Below are 26299 nucleotides of genomic sequence, written 5' to 3'. Positions count from 1 at the left end.
AAACGCTCACACATGTGCGCGCACACACACACACACACACACACACACGCTCAAAGTTCAACCAACCTTTTTCCGTTCACTAGAGGGCACTTTAGCTACACACATCTGGAGTTTGCACAGACCTTTTAGCCTTCGAATTCACTCCTTTATATAAAGTGGCTTTCAACCTCAGATTCAGATATGAATCTGCACAGAGCACAAAAAAAAAAAAAAAAAATAACAATAATAAAATAAAATAAAATTCCAGTTTCCCAATCGCTCTCTGGTTCTCTATTCATTGAGAAAGTATTATCTTACAAAAAGGTGTTGATTTAGGGTCTTTCATCTCAGCCCCCCTAAATATCTGTGATTAACTAAGCCATGAATTCTTCAGTAATCAGTCGTTGAAAGTACTTATTAAATATTATTTATCCATCTAGTCAGTGCTGAAACCGGTCAGAGCTGACTCTGAGTGGCAATAGTTGACAAGCGCACACACCTGCACACAAGTGTGTTGTGTGTGTTCCGGGCAATTGTTTTAGTTGTTGTTTTAAATTGTAGGTATTTCAAGTCAGCCAAACATGATTCAAACCCCCATCCTCTTCCAATTAAAGGAATAAATATTCTCTAAATGAGTCCACCAAATCCATACAAATGGATTGTATACCTGTTGGTGTTTGCACAGAAGTAGATCTACATCCTCATCCTACATCTTCATTGACACGACTCAACGACAAGAGCGTTTCAGCGCACTTCCGTTAGCCAGCTGACGTCGCTCATGTGTCTAACAGCCAACCGGGTCAACAAAGCCTCGCTCTCTGATAACGATTCCTGAAATAATTAAGAGATCAATGAGTGAGCATTGTTCTCGGTAAATAAGGGGATAGAGTTGTATGACCAGCATGCAGCTTAAACGCAGGGAAGAGAGCCGAGCTTCAATAGAGTGACATTATCACCCCAGCCTTCATTATCGAACCATGACGCCACCCCAGTATGTCGCTTGGTGCACCTACATTGGAGAGATAATTTCAGAAAGTGAGACAGCAGCACAAGTCATTGGCTTTTGTCTACTGAGCTGCAGCATCGATTCGAGAAAATCGGGTCTTTACACCAGCCATATGTTCCTCATGAGGGGGAAAATTCAATAAAAGTGGAGTTCTCGATCGTTCTAGTTGGAGCAAGAGTCTTCAGGGAAGATACATAGTGACCAGGCTGTTTGCTCGTCACTGAACAAACCAACTCACAAACAACCTATAACCAAAAGGATCCAGCTCCACTTCAAAGCCTCTCTGTCAATAAAACAACCTGTGGTTCCTGTATCTAAACACCCAGAACTTAATCAGTTCACTAGACAGAACAACTTTGTAGAGGCGAAACAAAATGAGAAGTTTGTCCTTCATCTGTTCATGTTATCTTCCCTTCCTCCTTCAGTCAGAAGGAGACTTCAGGGTCAGAGATACCAGAGGAGAAAGTGAGAAATAGAAGTGTGCAAGGTGGTCTATAAAAACTGGAGAAATGTATCTGTTAGCATTCCCATTAATCTCAATGCACACAGTACCAAATCCTTCACTAGCAACTATTTTGAGACATGACGTGAAAGGTAGTAGACAGGGCAAAATACAGTATATAAACAAATATATATATCTTGCTACATATATATGTATATATATATATACACACACACACCACCATTCAAAAGTCTGAGGTCAGCAAGATAGTATGTTTTTGAAAGAAGAGGTTGCATTTATTTAACCAAAAACATTAATATTGTGAAATATTTAAAATAATTGTTTCCTATTGTAATATATTTTCAAATGTAATTTATTTCTGTGACGGCAAAACTGAACTTTCAGTATCATTACTCCAGTCTTCAGTGTCACATGATCCTTCAGAAATAATTCTAATATGTGGATATGCTGACATTTCAGTTGTGGTGCTTTATATTTCTGTGGAAATCAAGATAGTTTTTTTTGATTCTTTGATAAAGAAAGTTCAAAAGAACAGAATATTTAAATGCATAAAAAAAATCTTACTGAACACACAACTTTTGAACAGTACACTTTATGTCCCCACATATGGAGGAATGACAATAAAGCCTACTTGACTTGACTAGACTTGATTTACTTACAACTTCAACTTCCAAAAACAATTGGAGTTTAGTGTTATTTTATTAGGTGGAGGAGGAATGAAAGGATACAGCCATCCTCAGTATACGGCACAGGTGAGGTGCTTCCTGCTGTCATGTAGCTGTAGAAGGAGACCTCCAGCGTGTAGCAGTATGACGTGTCGTCCAACAGACCACCCAGGAACCGTCGGCCAGTACCAGCCTTGACCATATCACGGTTAAACGATGTACTGGACTGGAGAGGACACACACAGACATAACACAACAGAATAATTAATCACATTAAAACACAGAGAATAGAGACAAACAAAGAGACATACTTGGGAGCAGGGATGTTGTTTGTGTGTTTTTTGAGTAGGGAAACCACAAAAATCATTGCTGTGATTGGCTGATAACCCTTTCAATGCCCACCTATCTGCATGAATGGGTCAAACTAGTGAAAATGGAAGGAGTAAACAACTCACCTACTCAGAAACCACAACATATAAAATAAATCAATATGTAAAACTAATACAAAAGAAAAAATGAATTGATAATAAAAATATAGTGTTGATAGTCCAATTTGTGGCAGAAGGGACTTCCTTTTTTCTAATTTCATAAGACCACCACAAACATACGCTCAGAAGATATCAGCAACTTTTGGTGACTGACAAAAAAATTAAAATAGCACAGTAGTCAGCCTGAAAAGATTCCCCCACAAACCCATTTTATCGTACACTAGGCTCAGAGTTGCCACAAGAAAGAAGCTATTGATTGGATTTAGGAAACTAATTACGGATCACATTGGATTGGCCTGATAATTTATGCCACTCTGTCCATTACAGAAGTATTTAAGTATGCTGGCAACTTTTCCCTTCTCTCCACTTTTCCTGCAGCTGTGTGCTTACTTACACTGCACTCTCTGCGCATTTCCATGGCTCAGCTATAATGGTTAGTAAATGTTTGCTTTTGCCCAAGAAAGGTGACTGATCTAGTGTCAGTGTGATGCGTTGCTGGTGGCTAAGCGCAGTTGAGACATGACTCTCTCCAGAGGCAGCTCTCCCTCAAAATGCCGGATGAACTTTGGGATGGTTTTGTGCTGAATAGGCAGAGAGAGAAGGCAACATGCCAGCTGGAGACCTGCCCTCTATGCCCTCTATGCCCTCCTGTCACCACACACACACACACAACAAACTCGTAACGATGCTTCAGAGAGCTTAGCTTCAAAACACACGATGCATTAGATCCAAAAAGACAGAGCTTACCCTTAAATTGTGCATGCACACACGCACAAAACACAAACAGCATTTATAGAGGATCATAAATAATGTGGTGACATTTTTTTCGGTGAGGCAGAGAATAGTCATGGGCTGTGAAAAGCGGCTCTTTGTGTAAGAATGAGAGAAGTCTGTGAGTTCTTGATGGGTGACTGGGCAGTAAAGGTTAGTCCTCTGCCTGCATTCTGCTGGCTGAGCTACTGAAATGTCACACTTCCTGCATGCTGAAGGTCACTGATGCAGGCTGGAGGAACCGCATGCTGACAAAGAGAGCGACACAGAGCATTAGGGGCCGCAGGGAGGGGAGAGGGGGACCTCCACAATGGGACCATCACTGGAGTAAAACTGTAGGTAAGCAAAATACAGTGCAGTGTTGAGGTTACACACCCACCCACACACACCGCCCTCCAGGAAACAAGCACATCCATCTGTCCATCCATCCATTTACTTGTCCATCTATTAATCACTTTAGCAATTTTCCATCTATCCATCTACACATATTTCTATTCATCCACCTATCTACCTCTATCTGTTTGTCTACACATATCTACCCATCTATCTACCCATATTTTCATCCATCCATCCACCTACTGTATCCATCTACCCATATTTCTATCCACCCATCCACATTCCTACCCATCTACCTAGTAATTGTTGTTCAGCGTGACAAAAATTACGCTATATTGATGTGCGCATGCCCAGTAACCGCAACTGTATTAACCACAACGGAGGGAGCATTATGAATTAAGCTTGACTGCAACAGTTTGTATATATCAATGTCATAATGAATAGAAACAGCCTTAAATAATGTTTAGTTATCTGCATCTTTCTGCCTCTTATGTGTAATGTTACAGTTAATTTTTACACATGAGAAAAGCATTCAATGTGGACATGCAAGCAGTTGCCGTGATAATTAACAACCTGCTTGTTAAAGGGTTAGTTCACCCAAAAATGAAAATTCTAAACTCTAAAACTCTGTAGGGCAGTGGCCCTCCAGGAACTGAGTTTGATACCCCTGATTTAACCCAACAGCTGGATTAGTCCATATTTGACCCAAAGTTGGATTGAAACAACCCAGCATTTTTTAGAGTGTAAATAAATAATTTACCAAACAAAAGAAAAAGAAAAATCTAACAAGGTACATTTCATTTCTAAAGTATTTGAGTTTATTTATTATATAAAGCCCTTTTTGTCCATTTTCAGAATAACTACATATATAAATAACTATAATATATCGCTACAGTGAAATAAAATTTGTCATACCGTTAAACAAAATTTTGGTCATACCGCCCACTCCTACCATCTACCTATCTACCCATCTATCTACCCATATTTCCAATCATCTTCTAACCTGTCAGTCTACCTGTCTGTCTATCTATCTATCTATCTATCTACCTATCTCATCTTCCTAACTAGCCATCTATCTACCCACATTTCCTTCTATCCATCCATCTATCCATCAATCAGTTCCAGTATCCATTTTGTGTATATTCATTTATCTATCAATCGATCCAACCACACAACATATTAATTGATTAATCAATATTAATTTATACATTTTGTATCTATCCATCCATCTGTCCGTTCATTTATCCATACATCTATTCATTCTATCATCCAAAAGTTTATCAATCAGTCTGCTATCAATCTTTGCTTTTTCCATCCATCTATTTGCTTTTATTCACTACACCATGATCATAATGATGAGACCAAAGATAGAAACAGCCCCTGGAAACTATAATGGAGCCCAGATGAATGGTAGAACAAGAAAGAAGAATGCTGAAAGAGTGGAAGGGTTGCAATGAGCTGGAAGACACATCCATCCAAACAATCCTTCTGAAAACAGACGACAAATAAACCAGAAGTAAATTTGTAAACAAACAAAGCAAATAAAGACCAACCAATCTTTTTGATTCATGTTATCCCATTCTGACACTGAAAACCGTGTGGAAATTACCAATTAATATAGCTGTCAAGTGAAAAAATGAAAAGGGGGCTGAGATATGGAGGATTCGGTCTGTGCCGATGAGCAGACGCAATAATGTCTCTCTAGCTCTGTGTTATGAAGGCACTGGGTGTACGGATGGTTCATGTATCTTCTCAGACGTATATAAACGTGTCCTCATCAGCATGCGGTTCCCGACTCATCCAAAAGAGCTTCACCGTGGCAAATGGTTAAAGTGTCTCTGCTCCTCTCATATAGACACCCCATCAGCAATATTGAGTCTGGTTATTGTCTTGCTCTGCAGGATTGAAAAGGTTACTTGCCATCCCCTGGAAAAATAGCTTGTGTTGATGCGCTTCGTCTTGGAAACAAAAAATTTGCTAATTTATGGAGCGTATTGAATTTTTAGAGAAAATACCAATAACGCTTTTCCATGCGCTGTTTGTTAATGAGTATAGAGCTGAGAGGGAAAAGGCTGACGGAGATGAAATTCAGCCAATGATTTTCTTTTGCTGAAGAAAAGAAGGAACCCATCAGTGTAACTACAGACTGGAACTTCAATGTTACCTTGTTATGTCATGCGCTACATTTATGCTGCTATTCTTAATTTTCATCTACATGCAGTAACAAATAATGAAATAGTAACGTATTAACAATTTATAAGATATTTCACACTGTATTTTTCAGAATTTGGAGTAATCTATAGCCTAGTAGTTAGTGCATATGCTTCAATACAATAAAGAGACAGTTCAACCAAAATTAAAAATTGTCACAAAATATTTTAAAGAATGTTGTGGTTCAAAACATTACATTTTCCAAAATGTGTTCCACAGAAGAAAGAATGTCATATAGGTTTGAAACAACTTGTAAATTATGACACAATTTTCATTTTTGAGTGAAACGTTCATATTCGCGCGATTTTTTGCGCAGCTCGTCAGTGAACAACGGCTCTGTGTAGTTAATGCTGCTCAATGTGAAAGCACACACGTGATGGAGATTTACCGCTGATTACAGAACCGGCTTTCTGACAAGATGCGCGTTAAATATCGCATGCGATTTATCGTGCAGCCCTACCTTTAAGCCAAGGTGTTTATGCAGGAAACATATACATATATACATATACAAACAAACAAACAAACAGACTAACAAATAGGCAACCTTACAACAGTTTGAGGGACTTCTTTGTGTTTTTAACAAAAGAGCACTAAAAGGTAAAAGGCACTAAAATGGTAATACCCATGAAACTCACAAGAGAGAAGTCAGGTGCGTTTTGGCATAGGAGTTGAGGAAAAACGGCCTGTCTCTGCCCTCTCTCCTCTTCCTCAAAGACGTTACCATACATGAAGCCATTCATCATGGTGGAGTGGGCGTGCACGTCGATGTAGAACTCCAAACTCACTTTCTGTAAATCAGATGGAGAGAGACACAATGATTGAGAGAGATCAGACAGACAAGTGGAAAGATAAACAGGCAGAACACATACTGTGAACAATATTTAAAAGAAATAAATAAATCACCACATTATCAACAAAAGAGAAAAAAAAATCTTTATAAAAAATGTTTAAAATGTTTTAAGGATTGTTCAATATGTACATTCATATTCATAATATACTGTATATATTACAGCTCAAAAGTTTGGGGTCAGAAAGGTTTTTTAAGAAATGTGTATTTTTAATCAGCAAGGATGCTTTTAATTGATAAAAAATGACAGACAGTAAAGACATTTATAATATTACAAAAGATTTCTATTGTAAATAATTGCTGTTCTTTTGAAAAAAAAAAAAAAAAAAGATTTCTGAAGGATCTTGTGACATGAAAGAAAATTCAGCTTTGCCATTAAAGGAATAAATTACATTTTAAAACAAATCCTATCAAAAAAGGAAACAGTTATTTTAAATTAATATTTCACAAAAATACTATTTTTACTGTATTTTTGATCAAATTAATGCAGTCTAACTTAAGAGACTTTTTTTCAGAAACATCAAACATGTCCCCACCCCCCCAAAAAAAATCCATATCTTACCAACCCCAAATGTTTTGGTACATAACAGTAGTATAACTTCATAACTGGATACAAGAACAAGAAATGATGATGACAACACAGACAGTAAGAGATTGACTGTCCATAGAAAAACAGCAAGCAAACATCTTAAATATTAAACTATCAAACTATGCTGTGGTTTCACATCACTGATGCTCCGAGTGCAAAAATAAGCACAGCATTATTCATCACAGTCCTGTGAAAGAGCAACAACACTCCTGGGTGTTTTATAGAACAGCTGTCACAACTGCCATAGTTTAGAGGGATTAATTCATGCTCCTGAGTCAGCAAGCGAAGCAGGCATGCCTCACTACCTCAACTATGGGCCGGATTTCAGACGCTTAATGCAGAATAAATGATTAATATGGACCGGGAAACACATACAATAATATTTGTCAGCAAAAAAAAAACTCACAGAGCAGAAATTCAATTCGGGAAACAAATGGCAAAGTGTCACCAAAAAGAAACATCTCAACAAAGAAGAACGAACACGTGTAATACTTCTGTGAAAACAGTATAAACAGACATATAAATATGTGAAAAGTGTTTACATCCTCAAAAAAAGCCTTTAAAGTGCTCAAACAGTGGACAATCCTTCAGATACGCCCCCTCTCAAGCCTCCCACACGCCATTTTGGCTCTGTGTTGTCTCAGTTACAGTCTAACAGCAATGCAGTGCAGGAAACTGCCGCTCCATCATGGCTGCCACATCATTAAGCTTGCGCTTGGCAAGATGATGAGAGAGACACTTGTGTGTGGTTTTGTGTCGAGAGAGGATCATGCTGTCGAGCAGAACGAGGTGTCGCCAGGCGGAGGATGGCTGCCGTTTGATGCGCCTTGTGTGTGTGTTATTGTGTGTGGGTGAGAGAGAAAGAGTGAGTCACAGCACTTCGGTGACAAGGCATCAAAAGGAGCAGCTTGCTACGCCTATCTATACGGCAACAAAGTAATGGCCATTTTGTTTGAGGCTGCCTATCTCTCTCCATCCGTTGTGTACATTGTAAGCATCTGATGCAGGCATAATAGGGCCGACTCCTCTACCCTTTGACCCCCTCCCGCGCTCTCTCCATCTACACTGAACCTTTTCTTTTTTTCATTACGCATTCCGAAGCGCACCTCGAATCCCGCGGGTCGTCAGGAGAGGGAGGTAAAGCAGAAGTAAGGAAGAGAGAGAGCGAGAGAGAAAGAGAAACATCAGGAGTCAAAGACCGAGAGAGATGCGAGTGGGGGGAGAGATCGGGCAGTACCCGGTGCTTGAAATTCTGCTCACAGCCAAAGCAATTTCCTAGTGAGCGCAGGGCTGTCAGGCCTCTGATGGCAGGCGGTGAAATATGGTGGCTGAGAGCGGGGCGGCTGCACGCATGCCAGTCTGATGGATGGAGCCCGCAAGGAAGAGGGAGAACAACACACAGACAAAAAAAAAGAGGAGGAGGGAAAACGAGAGAGAGAGAGGCACTGGTCACTGTTAAGGTAGCTCCATCAGCTCCTTCAAGGGGTTCCCAGTGTGCAATAGAGGCGCGTGACTCTCTAATCGCCCACATACTCGCAGTGCATTACAAAGTCGGGGTGGGGCCGCTGACTTTACTCACACCTTCACCTTATCTCTTGCTCATAGCCCTGCATAGACAGCAACGCAACTGCAATGTTCCCAGGTCCAGAAACGTAGTAAGGACATCGGTAAAACAATCCATGTGACATCAGTGGCTCAACTTCAGTTTTGCGAAGCTATGAGAATACTTTTTGAGCGCAAACATTTTTTGGGTGAACTATCCATTTAATGTAAAAATAAAAGCTTACCCAAAATATTAACTACTATAATAGTATATAAATAATACTAAAATAAATAAATACTTACTACTTAATTTAATTAATTAAATACTTAATATTTAAATTTCATTATCTAAATAAATAAATGAATAAAATCATTGTATAATTTACCTCTATAATCACATAATTCCAATACGGTTATTAAAATAGCATAATATGATTTCCATATTTAAAAACTGTGAATTGCGTATTATCCCCTATATAAAGACATGTGATGGGGACATGAAAACATACTGCATAGTAAGAATGACCAATCTCTTCCTGTGGTATTAAAGCATCATCTTTCAAAGTGAAAATTACACCCGTCTTGAAATTCCGACTTGATTTTCCTTATGCAATATCAAGGACGTTCATGACAGAAAAGTACAGTCACCATCTACAGCCCTCAATGTCAACAAACAGACAGCCAATCACACACTCTTAATGTGCTGTCAATCAAAGGTGGACAATACTCCGCCAGCTTAATGCTGATTGATTGTTCAATTAGCATGCGTTTCTGACCTCCAGATTTGTTCATTTGAATTTGTAATTAAGCAATTAAGGGCAATTAAGGAATATGAAAATAGAGCATAATTTCAGTGTTGACGTGTTGAATATTCAAGTACATGTAAAAAATGTTACATGCAAAAAATTTTGTGTGTGAGGATAGCAGGCAACGTCTATCTGTTCCTTTTAGTATAAATGGAAGGTCAAAAGAATTTAGTCGGACGAGCACTTATCTTAAGGAATAGTAATTAGTCTGGGCTGTTAAGGCCCATAAATGCTCTGCTTATCTGTATGAATTAAGAAATGGTGCTGATTTAAGCAGGATTAGAAGCTGATGCATTTAACCACAGAGCACTTAGCATCAGCAATACCTATGAAGAGAGGACGCAACAGATTCTGCTCGCTCAGAAGTTTGCCCATTCTCCACAGATGAGGGGAAAAGAAAGTCTGTGCGGTTTTTGATAATGCAAGACTTGAAATACAGTTGTGATGTGGAAAATATTCTGATTGAAGTCAAAACACACAATTACATGCAACGCGAAAGCCGAAAAGGAAAGATGGAAGGCGTCTGTGTGCGTGATCTTTGAAAAGACAGCTCATCAGACAGAGTTCAGATTATATCTTGCTTTTCAGATGTTTGCCAGGGTGGAAAATGGCAGCGTTCCATAGTGCAACAGTTTCCATCCTCCTTAATTTCTTCCTTCATTAGAGATGCTACACAGATCTTCAGCTCAACACAGATGTGGCTTAAAATTCGAGCTGGGTAAAATAGCTACATTAATAAATATTTTTGAATGTTGTGATGACATTCATATGTTCTCACACACATACACACACACACACACACACTATATATAATATGCAATATTTATACTGTTATTCACCAAGGGCGCATGAAATTGATCAAAAGTTAAAGTAAATATTTTTAAATTGTTACTATTTCAGATTCTGTTCTTTTAAACTTTAATGAAAAAAGATCAGTTTTAAACAAAAATATTAAGCAGCACAACTTTTTTTTTACCATTGATAATAAGAAATGTTTCTTGAGCACAAAAATCTGAGGGCCATGATGAATGATCGAGGTAATCAGCCAATCAAAAAGAATCCCTCTCTCTCCATGATAAATGGGCAGCGTTTTACGCAGGAGATAGGTCCATTTGTTTCCTTATTTTTTCCCTCCCTCTCTCTCTCTCTTTCTCTTTCATTTTTCCTAAACAAATACTTAGTGCTCATGGACAGATTATATACACCTGCATCACTAACTTTGAGTCATGTTCTCACCTGCTCACTCGAGAGTGTAATATGGCGAATTGTTTTGGTTTAAAAACCACTCAGGTGACTTTAGTGCCCAAAGAGATGGATTAAACCCAAAATCACATCAATGAGGTGTTCAAAATGTACCTAAATATGGGCTTGTTTCTGGCACAAACCAAAAAAAACTTCAATGACACCACTGAAAAAGGCAATGAAAACACTTAGCATTAATAAACTGAATAATTAGGACCAAAATAGCTGTATCCTCAATGCAAATACAAAGTCATTGCCAATATAAATTGTTGTAGAAATGCAATAAACTTTATATTATATTGGTATCATTTCAGCAGTGGTGTAAAGTACTCTTTCTGCTAGCACAGGTTTAAACATATTTGGCTCAGTATGGTATGCAAGCTAACCAAGAAAGGTTTATGCAATTAAAAGGTGAGTATTTTTAGATTAACATGCGTTAGCTTAGCATGGTCTATGTTAGCATGCTGGGAACGGGGAGCTGGTGTGTTGACTTGGCACTGAACTCTGTCTGCTGTTGAACTAGTTGCAGTCTTGCAGACTAATTACTATCTGTGCTACAGTGTTTGTGTGCAGCTGAATATGATAGTGTGTCTGTGTGGAAGGATGCATTTTCTTAAAAAAAACCAGGAGGTGCTTATCCTTCAAAAAAGTATTTTTCAACCCTGTTAGCAATATGTAAATACAAGCAACAACCCTAATTCATGTGATTTTGCTATTGTATTCAAACAATAAATTGACAAAAATATTTATTACAAAAATAATAAAAATGAATAAACTTAAAACTGGAAATAAAATTAAATGTTCTGATACTGGTGAAATATCAGGTCAGATTCAAGGACTCACACAATATTAATTAATATTAACTTGTATATGTGTGTGTGTGTGTGTGTGTATAACACACATATACAATATATATGTGTTATATTCATATACAAATTAATATTTAAGAAATTAATACTGTTATTAATACTGTTATACAAGTATGCAGTAAATTCAAAAGTAAAGATTTTTACATTGTTAAAAAAAATCTATATATATTTGACAAATATATATTTAATTATATATATTATTTATATATATTTATATGTAAATAATATATAAAATATTTGACATTTTATCTATAAATCTATCGATCCTGTTCTTTTGACCTTTAGTCAAAGAATTCTGATAAAAAAGTATCATGGTTTCCACAAAAATATTAGGCAGCACTACTGTTTCCAATATTCATAATTAGAAATGTTTCTTGAGCACTAAATAAGCATATTAGAATGATTTCTGAAGGATCAGGTGATACTGAAGATTGGAAACTTGAAATGCAGCTTTGCCATCACAAGACATTTTTTTGGGAATAGAATAGAATAGAATAGAAAAATAGAAATAGAAAAAAAATTATAAAATAAAATGAAATGAAATGAAATAAAATTCTGTAGAATGGGTCAAAATAATATTATCAAATCGTGTTAAATACATTTTCTTTCTTTTTTTAAGATACAGATATCTGACAAAAGAATTAATTAAAACTACTTAATTAATTACAAATTTAAAACTAATTACTTTTCATTCTAGTTTAACTTTTTGTAATATAATAGTTTGTCAGACATATCTAACAGTTCTTTCTCTCTCTATAAAAAAAAAAACAAAAAAACATGGGAGTTATGCCTCTAATGCTTTAAAAATAATGTGAGACCAAAGTGTACCATATTGGTGGAATGTGCCAGTGGGCAGTGGGCATTGCCCCCCTGTCAGAGGGCTGGCACAGAGATTGACATCCCATAGCTTTGATCTGTGCTGTGTCTAACGTGATTACCCATAGAGAACACAGCCAATGCCAGTCTGGCTTGAGATCTCGCATGGCACGCATATTTGTATGTGTTTGTGTTTGTGTATGTGTGAGTGTGCTTGTTTGCATTTGTATGTATTTGTCAGTATAGCTGTGAGATACTCAGTGTGATGTTGTGGAGGGAAGTGTTTCCCCATCCTGATCTTTCCTCCTCTGTTGTGCATACTGGGATGTATTTATCAGTCAAAAACCCATATTGAACAACAAAAACAACGACAACAAATGCACAAGTAATCCAAAACTCCATCCAAATCTAAACTGCCTCACAGACATTAGCAAGTCATATAGGCTCATCTCACAATAGCATACTCAATACTTCTCATTCTGCAAGTTGAGATTTCTCTTGATTTCCCAAGATTAACACTTGGTGGGGTGAATCTTAAAATCAAGCCTAAGAGGCATCAGAATGGATACAAAAGACATATGAACCAATAAAAATGATTCCCCATGACAAAATAAACATTTTACTGGAGTTTAAAGTCCAAATAGTATGTGATAAGATAACGAAGACATGTACCACACAATAATGACAAGAAAACACATCTTTCAATGGAGTTATCCTCACAGAATATTTCCATAAAATATATCAATATTTTTATAAAAAAAACACTATTGTATTTATGGAAAAAAATACACAAACATAATAATTTAGGCCCTATTATTAAATGTAATTTTTGTAATGTACAAAATTAGGGTGTCCCCTGTAAAATTTACATCAACAGTTTAGAAGATGTCTTTCATATGTAATAAAATGGACATTATAGCTGAAATGTACAGAACTGAATCAAAACTGCAGCAAAATCAGACATATCAGGAAATCTATATTAATACCCAACCCAATAATATTAATATGATTAAATGCACACTGCCTAGTTTTATACTGGATAGAAGTCACAAACATACTGTATATTTACACACAGGAGCAGATTTTGCCAGGTAAACTGCTTTTGTGGTGCAAAGGAAAGATTTGAGAAGCAGCTCCATTCTAGAACATTCTTGTTCTGCATTTACTGTTTGTTCAACATTTAAATCTTCACTGTTAATACACAGCAAGCCAAAAGCATTACTGTATCAACACTGTGTTAATTTCAATGCTCATGTGTGACATCTTTGTGGTTCGTCGAGGGCTGTCAGGATTTGTGGTACACTGCCTTGAGCAACTAAACTCCAGGTGGATTGTTTCTGTAATAAGTGTACTGCAAGTCGCTTTGGATAAAAGCATCAGCTTAATGACTAACTACATACAGGGGAAATAACATTTTCCTGGTTATGTCCCCTTGGTGACCCCTCTAAGTGATAGGTGAACTTCTGACTTCATGTGCTTAAACTGGCAACTACTCAAACTTAGTGTGAGCTTGCTATTAGCAACAACTACACAAAAAAAGAGAAAGGGGCACTGTGATTTCCCAAACCCCACTAAATCTCTTTAAAAGGACAGAAGGGAATGAAACAAGGACACAAAGTGAGGGATTCAGAGAGAGCTATGAAATGTTTACCTCTCCCGAGAGTCCCTCTCTCCTGCCTACATACACTCTCTCCTCATAAAACCAGCATCTTATACATCTGTGTAAACTAGCTGCCTCTTTCATTTCATTTCAACTCAGTAAGACAGTGAGAGTTGGATTTTGAATTGGAATGAAAGGAAGTGGAATTTTACTGAACTACAATTCAGAGAAATTCAACAGGCATTATGGAAAATGCCAAATACAAATCAATATATATATATATATATATATATATACACACACACACAATAAATATACACATACACTCACAATCACCAAATCAAATTATTATACACCATTCAAATGTCTGGGGTCAGTAAGACTTTTTTTTTTTTAAAGGAAAAAGGGAAAAAAAATCTACTCAGCAAAAAGGCATTAAGTAAGTCAAAAGTGACATTAAAGACATTTATAATAATAAAAAAAGATGTCTATTGCAAATAAATGTTCTTTTGAATCCTGAAAAAGTATCACAGTTTCAACAAAAAAATTAAGATATTTTTGATGAAATCCGAGAGCTTTCTGACCCTGCGTAGACAGCAACACAACTACCATGTTCAAGGCCCAGAAAGGTAGTAAGGACATTGTTAAAATAGTCCATGTGACATCAGTGGCTCAACCTTAATTTTATGAAGCTACGAGAATACTTTCTGTGCACAAAGAAAACAAAAATAATGACTTTATTCAACAATTTCTTCTTTTCCATGTCAGTCTTCGACGTGCGTTCACAAGAGTACTGTCGTGAACGCGCATCGACGACTGACACGAAAGAAAATAAATTGTTGAAGTAATAAATTAATTGAGAAATTAATGACAGAATTTCCATTTTTGGGTGAACTATCCCTTTAAGGTGATTGGGGTGCTCAATCAAACGAAGTGATCAAGTAAGAGTTGCAAAGCTGCTTGTTTCAATTATTTGCTGCTTGGATCCATTGAGGACCCATGGAAAGTGTTCAACTGCGTTCCTCACATCTAATCTCACAGTGTAATGAAGCACATGTGTGTGTGTTTGTCGGGATGTGAGAGACATGAGAAGATCACTCTGCCGTGAAGTAACATACAGATCAGTGTGTCAGGCCTGGGGGAAAGGTTAAGCCGCGTGGCGCTGCCCTCCGCTCCTGAGTGTGCCTGCCGGTCTTATCAGGATGTGAAAGAGCAGGAAAGGGCAGGCGATTCCCAGAACAGCATCTGACCTTCACTAATCCAACAACCTCACTCTTCTGCTATAATTAACATAAAGGAAGTTGAGGCGGTGCTTTCTCAAACAAAAGACAAGTTGAGTGAAGTGTGTGTGGGAGACTCACCTGGGCAGAGGGAGTGCAAACACTCACACAGATACACTCACTGAGAAAAATGCTAAGTTGTAGCTGCTTTGAATAGTACATTGGTTCCTATATGCTGAGTCAGGTTGTTATCCATACTATACATAACCATGTGTTTTAAAGACAGTGTGTAAGTGTGTTTTTATTAACGGTGACATATCATAAAAATCGGACTTTCCCAGGTTTTAAGTGCTATAATCAGGTCCTCAGTGCATCTACCAACCAAGGAAACGTGAAAAAGATTAACCCAGTAACTTTGTTTTGGGAAGCCTTTTTCTGCAAGCATCTGAGAAAACGAGCGCGTCAGATTTCGCTCCCTTGGTGACGTGGCAAAGGGATCTCAAATATGGTTTAAAACTCATGATTTCAGCGAGATAAACAAGATAATCAGAACCAAAACAGATGTTTTTAGCAGATACGAGCTGTAATGGCGCAGCTCTATTTTGGAAAAGGGGGTGGGGAGGAGCAGCTAATTTGCATTTAAAGACACAGGCCCGAAAAACAGCGTGTTTCTGCTTCCACTCAAAATAGGGATTTTCAAAATTATATAATAAATGATCTGTTGAGCATTTTGAGCTGAAACTTCAAATTTTTTTATATATATAATATATTAAAATATAAAATAATATTATATATATTCACAAAAGGGAAAATGAAATGAAATCAGAATGGATTCAGAATCAGAATGGATACTCACTGGGTCCTGGTTCATTTGGACAATGAGTTGTTTGACGGCATGTAAAGTGGGATGGGCCCAAGGGGAAGGGTCCTGCCAGTGACGGTTCAGATCGAAGCCCATTAGAGAATTTAGCAGATACGAGCTGTAATGGCGCAGCTCTATTTTGGAAAAGGGGGTGGGGAGGAGCAGCTAATTTGCATTTAAAGACACAGGCCCGAAAAACAGCGTGTTTCTGCTTCCACTCAAAATAGGGATTTTCAAAATTATATAATAAATGATCTGTTGAGCATTTTGAGCTGAAACTTCACAGACACATTCTGAGGACACCAGAGACTTATATTACATATTGTAAAAAGGGGCATAATATGTCTCCTTTAAAGCTCAACGGTAAAATACTTTCTCCTAACCTAGTTAAATATATAGAGACAATTAGAAGTGAGGCTCAATTCCAGTTTCTTGCACAGATTGGGTCTTGTTGCTTGTGTTTAGTAAAAACACTTATGACTATTCGATTTGAGCCCCTTTCAAATATGGTATCTCAAATCTGACCTACAACTAAACATTTTATCCAACTCTCCTCTCCTGCCATTGTAGATATTTTTACTAAATGTTTTTGTTTAAATAGTTTTTTTAACGAAAAATAAAATTAATCTAATATATTTGACTAAATGACTAAATGCAAATATATAGCATATTAAATCATATTATATATCAGAATGGATTCAGAATCAGAATGGATACTCACTGGGTCCTGGTTCATTTGGACAATGAGTTGTTTGACGGCATGTAAAGTGGGATGGGCCCAAGGGGAAGGGTCCTGCCAGTGACGGTTCAGATCGAAGCCCATTAGAGAACACCTAAAATAAATACAAACAAATCAAAAATTCAACTCAGTAAAACAATGGCAAAACACCAACACCTTCATCTTTTTTGGCAGACCTCACAGAAAGCAAAATACAGCGCAAAGTGATATTATCACAGTGAATATGAACATATTTGATGTTTAAAATATTACTATGGGGAGATTTTGGAACAATGAGATTCCATGTGGGCGAGGCTGTGAAACCACAAGCTTTCATGTTATGTACTTGAAGTGATAATAAGTTATTGGTTTGAACATCACAGATAAGCTCAAATTGAAATCCACACACATTCTGCGGTCAGAACTGCAGAAAATCACACACGCAGTACAATTCATTCTCTATGGGAGATGAGAGGCAGACTCGTGAAGGAGACTGTGGGATTGATAGCAGAGAGTAGTAAGCATCAAAAAGTTGTGAAATATTCAACTTTATGCAAATGAAAGTTGAAAAACATCAAAATGCTGTGAGGGCGAAGGCTGTGACGTCTGTCATAAACATTTCAAAATCAGCAGATTTGCATTCATTAGAGTTTCTAGTTGGTTTACGCAATTAAATTACATATTATTAATTTTAATTCAGATTTCAAAGGTTCAAACACTTTCATTGTGGCTATACTATAATAATTTGATATGTAATACTTCAATGACTGTATTTTAAAGGACTGTTTTCGCATGTAAACAGGAGCTTGATCTGTGCATATTTCTCTCCTATTTCAGACTAGACGACTTTTTCACTGGAGAAAGCGATATCATGGATATAGGACTCGTATTTTAACCAGAAGCAACAATATGAAGTTAAAAACATCTTGATGGATTTGTTAATTGCAAACACACTTGGGGAAGTCGTGGCCTAATGGTTAGAGAGTCGGACTCGTAACCCAAAGGTTGCGGGTTCGAGTCTCGTACCGGCAGGGATTGTAGGTGGGGGCAGTGAATGTACGTGCGCTCTCTCCCACCTTCAATACCACGACTGGGGTGCCCTTGAGCAAGGCACCGAACCCCCAACTGCTCCCCGGGCGCCGCAGCAAAAATGGCTGCCCACTGCGCTGGGTGTGTGTTCACGGTGTGTGTGTGTGTTCACTGCTGTGTGTGTGCACTTTGGATGGGATAAATGCAGAGCACTAATTCCAAGTATGGGTCACCATACTTGGCCACATGTCACATCACTTTCACTTTCACAGCTTTTCATTTTACAAGATGTAAACTGATGGACAGGGGCGCAACTGCACATTTGCCAAGGGGTATGCAAGATCAGTGTTGGCGAAAACTTTCTGCAAGTCATTGAGCAAAAGCCCATTCACTAGCTTGCGCATGGAAGGATACAAACTCATCAGGAGAGAAAAAAGTGGAAAAAAGGGGGGAGTGTGTCACATAACATCCCCTTTAACTCCTATGGCGGACCCCAGACAGTAGCGCGCACGCACACACACACACACACACACATTATTCATTTGCCTCAAAGTTATTCATATTTTTTGCACATTTTTATATAAAATGAGAACACTGTAAGTAAAATTTACTTTAAAGAACATATGTATTTTTTCATTTTTACTTATAGAGATAATTCATGGAAAATTTGCCATGCAAAGTTAAAGATTTCTGCCAAGATTTCATCTGGTAGAAAAACAAATACCGTATTGTCCCGAATATAAGACGATATTTTTTTCTTGGAAATACATCTGAAAAAACGCGGTCGTCTTATATTCAGGGTCTAGACTTTGACATGTCAATAATGCACCCACAACACTAGGTGGCGCCAAATACGCATAAAATGAGTGTGCCATGAAATATGTAATGTAATGCATGTTGTAAAGATCGCGAGTAAACTCTCTCTCTGTTTAAATCTAGATTAAAGACACATCTCTTTGGCCAAGCATTCAAATAATGCATATCATAATTTTGTACTGCAGTTATATCTGATCAAATGCACATTATTATTATTCTTTAGTTTGGGTTAAACAAATCCATTTTGCTTGGTTGGAACAGCAGCTATGCTAATTATGTCTCTATTTGTTTCTCTGTTTTTGCCACTGGTAACTAGGATTTACACAAGCTTCAGTCTGTATCCAGAACACCTGAGAAGAGATGATGCCAACCCCTCAGAGAACCTCAGATGATGCCAACCCTGAAACAACATACAGAACTACCACATTTTGCTATAAGTTTGACTCGCGCACTGAGGGAAAGCTGAAGTGCGCGTCTGAACAAGTCTCCCGTTTGTTGCGGTCGTAAAGAGACATGGCGGTTCAGCGTCTTAAGTTTATAGTAAATACATTTATGAACTAATTAAAAATGCTAAAAACCGTTAAATAAAAATGTTTCATTACATTATTTTAACAACTAAGCTTTTGATTATTTATAATGTTTTATTAAAGAAGATTTTCACATAATGATTTCAGCAAAATAGCGCCCCCCTATGTGCGGCGCCCATATGCACTGCATACCCCGTTTTTGCTCCACTGCTGATTGACTAGAGTCATGTGGATTATTTGTGGATTATTGTGATGCTTTTATCAGCTGTCTGAACTCTCCTTCTGATGGGACCTATTTAGAGAATCCATTGGTGAACAAGTGATGTACTGCTAGATTTCTCCAAATCTGTTATGATGAAGAAACAAGCCCATCTACAACGTGGATGGCCAGAGGGTTAGTACATTTTCAGCAGATTTTCATTTTTTGGTGAACTATTCCTTTAAAAGCAATCATGGTCCACACTAAAGACAACCATACTGCTCTACATTTACAGACACAAATTGGCAGATCTCTGGTGTTTTGGGCGATATTAAGAGTTTTCTTCTTCCACACCATTGGACATGTACCATCTCAAGTGATCTTTCCTACAGGTCTCTGTTTGTTATTTTCCTTTCCCTGAGGCAGTGGACTGATGTGGGGGACGGACAGACGCCTGAGCCCCTGCTGCTGTCCAGCTGAGACTGTGTGACTGTGACTTTGAGCTGAACCTGCAGTCAATGCTGCTGCTCTCAGAACAACACTAATCCCCAGTCAGCAAGGATTGATCCCATGTCCCCTCCTGCATCTGCTTGTGCTTCTCTCTCTCTCTCTCTCTACAGAAAAACTACTGATTCAGCACAGAGAGAAAGAGAGAGATGGATCTGATCTCTAACTGTGGACCTCAATGGCTCTCGGTGAGGCAGCATCGGTTAAAGTTGCTGCCGAGAGCACCTTTAAGGGTCAGTGGCGGCGTATGTCGTATGTCAGTCCTGTCACCACCATTGAACCATTGATCCACCTCTGCAGCTCTGCAGTTCATGAGAGCCGTCACAAGGTGGCAGCCACTAACGCAGTTTCTGCGAGCCTATGGGAAAATGCAGAGAGCCACTGATGTATTCCGAATGATCGCCACCATTATATAAAAGCCAATAATAGGATTAGGAGTGAAGGCAACACCTGCTGCGAATGACCAACTGCAACCCCATAGACTGGCCACTGCACACACATACACACAGTTGTGTTACAATTCACTTCTGTAGATGTTCACTTCCCTTGTGTAAAATGTCTTATAAAATACTGACAACACTTAAGTCAGGCAGATAAGGGGCATATGATGACATAATACAGTAAACTTATAATAACAATAATTATTATTATTAGCATAAACATACATACATACAGGACTATTCTAAAATGTATGGTCTTTTTAATGTTTTTGAAATAAGTCTCATGCTCACCAAGGCTGCATTTATTTGATAACAAATACAGTAGAAAAAGTAATAATGTGAAATATTATTACAATTTTATATAAACGTTTTGTATTTAAATATGTTCTAACATGTAATTTATTATTGTGATGGCAAAGCTGAATTTTCAGCATCATTACTCAAGCCTTCTGCATCGCACAATCCTTCAGAAATCATTCTAATATGCTGATTTCATGTTCAGGAAACATTTATTATTATTATCAATGTTGAAAACAGTTGTGCCGCTTTACATTTTTGTGGAAACCATGATGACATTAAATAAAATGTAAAAATGAAAAAAAAAAAAAAAACATAAATTATATATCTAATAACATACATTAACATCTATATTATATTTAACTTACTGTGTGATACAGGAAACTATTATATGACTGTTGCAATAAAAAAAGCAAGGATAATGTAATTTAAAATATTATATTATGTGCATGATTGTTCGTTTCAGCTGACCTGTAGTTTCCCAGGTACACGCCGTCAGGGTTGAGCATGGGAACGATCTTAAAGATCACGTGATCACGCAGGACCTGAGCGATGGGATGCTGGCTGACCAGAAAGTCGATGACACCTGCAGGAAAGACAAATACACACAATAAAGTGTAACACACAAAGAAGTACATCATATCAAATTGAGATTAAAAAACAAAATAATACTTGGCATTAAAACATCAGAGAAGGATATCGGAGTCATACATCTCCAGTCAACACAAATGGAATAGACCAGACAACCGAATGAAAGAGAGAGATTTATACAGCTGAGAATCAAAGATCATACTAATTAGAGCAACAAAATGAGAAAGAGACACAGACAGAGGACAGACGGAGTCACGGAGAGAAAGGCAGCGAGTGAGGCATGTCGATAGTAGCGATCACTAGTTGTCCTTCCATTTGCCCTGTACTGAGAGCGAATAATTGACAGGTAAACAAGAAGCATAGAAATAGAGAGCAGGAGTGTGTGTGTGTGAGAGAGAGGGCAGACCCCATCTCATTCCCCCATCTTCCTCAACCCCTCACCCACTCTGTCCTGCTCATTAGTGCTAATGGAGGCATAACAAGCTCTCTAATTGAGTCAATGTGGCACAGAGGCAGGCCACACAGCTATGCTATCTAATTGCTTGAAGTTCCTATATTTATTCATGCATATCCACATGTGTGTGTGTTATTAGGGTGGCAGGGAAGGTGACTTTGAAGCTTTGTACTGACCGAACTTCAGTTAAGCGTAAAAGCCCTCTTCAGAATTACAACAAAGGCCGAACTCAATAATTAGCTGCATGAAGAGTTGGGCTGTGACAAACCACTACTAACCACATCAACTGACAGTCCTAAATTATTTGGATGCACACAGAAGTGACAGAATGACTGCATTGTTTTCAGTGGCAAATTATAAGGCAGGATGACAGATGGCAGAAGTCATGCAGATATACACAAATATAATATCATTATATAATATTCAGTACATCTACAAGCTATAAAATGTAATATTGGCAAATGAACAACAATTAAATTACATTTAACATTTTTGAAAATGTGAGTGGTTCTGAGCAAAACTCGTTATGTGGGTGGTTGCCAGGGTGTTGCTATGTAGTTGCTAAGCTGTTCTGAGTGTTTAGCAATGCAGTTGCTAACTTCTGTTAATCAGGGGATGTCGATTTCAAAATGGCAGATGACCAACATCTATCACTAACCCACAGCACTTCCTTGAAATATTTTAAGACATGGGTCTTAAAAACCTTTTCAGGCTAAGGGCCCTAAAATAACATGCATATGGTACATTATATATTTAACACACTACTGTTCAAAGGTTTAAGGTCAGTATTTAAAAAAAAAAAAAGATGCATCAAAAGTGATGGCAAAGACATTTATAATGTTACAAAACATTTCTATTTCAAATAAATGCTGTTCTTCTGAACTTCCTATTCATTAAAGAATCCTGAAAGAAAAAATGAATCACGGTTTTGACAAAACTATTACACAGCACAAAAAGTTTTTAACATTGATAATAATAAGAAATGCTTCTTGAGCACCAAATCAGCATATCAGAATGATTTTTGAAGGATCATGTGACACTGAAGAGTAATTGCTGGTGAAAATTTAGCTTTGCCATCACAGGAATAAATTACATTTTAAATTAAAATAGTTTATTTTTTTATTTAATTTTTTCATTTCACAATATTATTGCTTTTATTACATTTTAATCAAATAAATGCAGCCTTGGTAGGCATAAGAGAGTTCTTTCAAAAACATTCAATTAATACATTTAACTTTTTTTTTTCTTAAAGAAAATGTGAGCAGTCCTGAGCAAATCCAATGCATATTTTCATTTTAGTTTAGGCATTTTGCTATTAGTTGGAGATGAAATAATAACTAGCTGACCCCTTTCAGTACTGCAGCAGTTGAAGACCCCCATTTTAAGGTTAAAAAGACAGCTGATAATGATTTGACATTAAGCTATATGGAAACCTAACACAATCCACCTGTGAAAAGACTGCATTATATCATCATTTGTCAAGGACACTTACAGGAAAGCCACATTTCTGTATTGTAACGCAAAGTGAAAGCAGACTTTTTCTGTAGAATTGATGTTATTGATGATATTGCCTTTGAAATCTGGGCATTTTGTCAGACTGTTGTGTCAGCAAGTGTTGTGCTCCGTGACAGGTAAGGTCTTTGCATAGCCGGCTTTAAATAGATTTAGGAGTGATGCAGAGAAGGTGAGCTGACACTTCCTCTAATCTGCCGTATGCTCCCTGACCTCCTGTTTTTCCGCTCATCTGTTGACCTTCACTCGCAGCAGAGCCCAGCGGCATGCAGAAATTAAGGTACAAAAGGAAAAGCAGTCTGATGAAATGCAGCGGCCCACCGAGGCCAACCGTCCTTAACGTTGGTCAGTGTTTTGTATTTCAGCAGATTCCAGGATCTCAGGACATCATCAGGCCGTGTATGTGTGTGTCGAGATGAGACAAGGTCTTACCCTGACAGATGAAGGAAGCAGGTGATTCTCCAGGGTGAACGCGGGCTGTGAGAAACACCACCCGCTTTTCTCGCTCTTGGTTCAGATGGGCTGAAACACGCACACAAACACAGAAAGGTTAGTCTCAGCAGGTAGGGGTCTTGGCAGGACAGTGTATGTGTGGTCAGGAGCCATATGTCTGGACCCTGGAGTTTCAGACCTCAGGCATGCAGCAGGAAACCCAGTATGACAGGACAGGAGTGATAGGAAATGTCAAAGATAATGAATACTCCATAGGAGGACAAAACACAATGAGCTACTGATTGCAAGAGCAGGAGAAAAACATCTTGTGGCCAGAGAATGCACATGGACTCTCAAGCGCCTACATCTTTTCAATTAAGACTTTAATGAACAATTTAATATGAACTTAAATAAGATTAAAAAAGCAACCACCGTAAAGTTGCTATAATGTTCTAGACCTCTTTCAATGTACGCTTATTGGATTTTTGTTTAAATTTTTTTTTTTTTAATCACCAGACAAAAATCATAAGTTGGATTGCTTAGAAAATGAATAGCACACCTCTCTTTGATAAGATTCATCATTTAAAGAATAAATAAACACTGCAGGATGACTTGTGCACCAAAGTTGCTCAAGTCCCTAAATGTAAATATGAATATTTTTAGATGCTTTCCTTAGCATTTACAGCTAATTAGCATTTATGTGAGACAATATGTACTCAGTATTTACTAAAAACAGAAGTTTATTATCCAACCCCATCCACTCAGACCGTTTATGGAAATTAAGCTGCAAAAATGGGTCATTCAGTAACAGTCATTAAAAGTTATTAAAGACAGTAAGTATCCGTACACCGGAACGCAGAGGTTGGCCAATCATAATAGAGGTCATTTATATATAGTTACAGCAAATAGTCTGTTTAATTTAAATGGTCAGAGATATGGGGTAAAATTGTCATGTAAAACTAAATTATAAGTGTTTTGGTTGACAAAAACCTGAAAACCCTTATAAGCAGGCTTCAGTGAAAAATACTAAATGTTACAAAAGTGAAGAACAGGACCCTTTGAGAAATTTTGTTCCTTTTACATTTTATGAGAGATAGAAATGTTAAGGTCACTGTATTTAAATAAATTCAATGCTGACAATAGAATAAGTTTAGCATAAATGAAATCATAATGAAGCTGATGATTCCCAACCAGTATTTAGAAAGCACAACAAAACGAAGTCTTACTAAGTTTTTAAAGTTTTAGCCCTTTCAAAGCTTTTTGTAGATAGGATTTCAAGGTTACTGTGTGTTTAAATGAATTCCATGCTAGATACTTCATCGTGGATGCAATAATAACTCCTAGATCTGTTTCCAGATATTTCGTCCTCTTTTACAATCTCCAAAATGTTACAGAGAGGAATTTAATGCAGAGTTAATCAAATCAGTACCTCTTTGTGAGCGATGCCAGTTGGGAATGGAATGGGAATACCATTCAAGTTAATGAAAAGAAAGGCTGGACGAATGCGAAAGTGCTGCCAACAAGAGCTCCTCTTTAAAGTCTGATGTGCTTCCAGGCAGAGAAGCGAGCACATTTTAGTCTCAGAGCACTCCGTTCCTCAAGGCGGGATGCTAGGAACGTGCACGATGGGGAATTCGTTCGGCCATTCACGGTTTTCTCTTATCGGTGTGTGCCGCGGGTTGTCCGAACAGGTAAGCCAGAAAAGACTTTTTCTAGCAAGGAAATCACATAATGACCAAGAATTTGCACCTGTAGGAAGCACACACACGCTTGCAGTATATAAGGCCACTGTTATCACTTTCTATTAGCAGGCACATAGATAAAATACAGAGTTTTAAAAGGACAGACACTGATACACTAAAAATACTAAAAGTCTTTGAACTAATATGAATGATTCTATTCAATGCAGAAGTAATGCATCAAGATGAAAAATGGACATGGGATGACACATCATGCACTGATTGTGTGCATGTTTGAGTCAGGGGAATATCACAGAATTAATAAGGCACAAACGCACATGGGTGCTGATGCCTCAGCAGTCTGAGGAACAGCAGAACACAGGTCAATCCTCAAAGATATCCTCCTCACTTCCAGACTTGACCACGAATGAAACATTAAAATATCCAAATGCATTATTCAGCAGGCTCCTTGAATATTATATCCATCCATCACTAGCTGTAAAGACAAGCATGGCCTACTACATTATGTCTATGGTGACTCTGGCCCCCGTGGGGCCGCCTTTAAGTCTGTAAGGGGTTGCGAAGGCTGAAGGGAAATGATTAGAACTGTACCTGAGATCGTTTTGCTCTTAAAGCAGTTCAAGGAAGCCTGTCATCTCAAAGGCAGCTTTTACAAGCAGCAAAAGGGTTTGGATTTATAAAAATCTACTGTGGTAACAACAGTACCGTTTCCACTACAGTTATTGCTGCTACAAGAAAAATGTAGTAAATTCACCACCACTTTCA

General features: G+C 37.7%; 1 protein-coding gene across 1 annotated transcript in view; it reads right to left on the bottom strand.

Moving 5' to 3' along the window:
• LOC107757979 (cytosolic carboxypeptidase 6-like) overlaps positions 1–16408 on the bottom strand; it is a 31864-nt gene extending 15456 nt beyond the window's left edge. The window contains exons 1-3 of the mRNA XM_016575599.1: positions 16307–16408; positions 6555–6707; positions 2177–2339 (exon numbers count right to left, since the gene is read on the bottom strand). Coding sequence (XP_016431085.1) covers positions 2177–2339; positions 6555–6707; positions 16307–16408 — 418 coding nt within the window. The remainder of the gene's footprint in view (positions 1–2176; positions 2340–6554; positions 6708–16306) is intronic.
• Between the last annotated feature and the right edge of the window lie 9891 nt (positions 16409–26299).

Source organism: Sinocyclocheilus rhinocerous, unplaced genomic scaffold (assembly GCF_001515625.1).
Source record: "Sinocyclocheilus rhinocerous isolate Xijiao unplaced genomic scaffold, SAMN03320098_v1.1 scaffold1314, whole genome shotgun sequence".
Lineage (NCBI taxonomy): Eukaryota > Metazoa > Chordata > Actinopteri > Cypriniformes > Cyprinidae > Sinocyclocheilus > Sinocyclocheilus rhinocerous.
The sequence above is the reverse complement of the archived record's forward strand: the minus strand, read 5'-3'. Positions and strand labels throughout refer to the sequence as shown.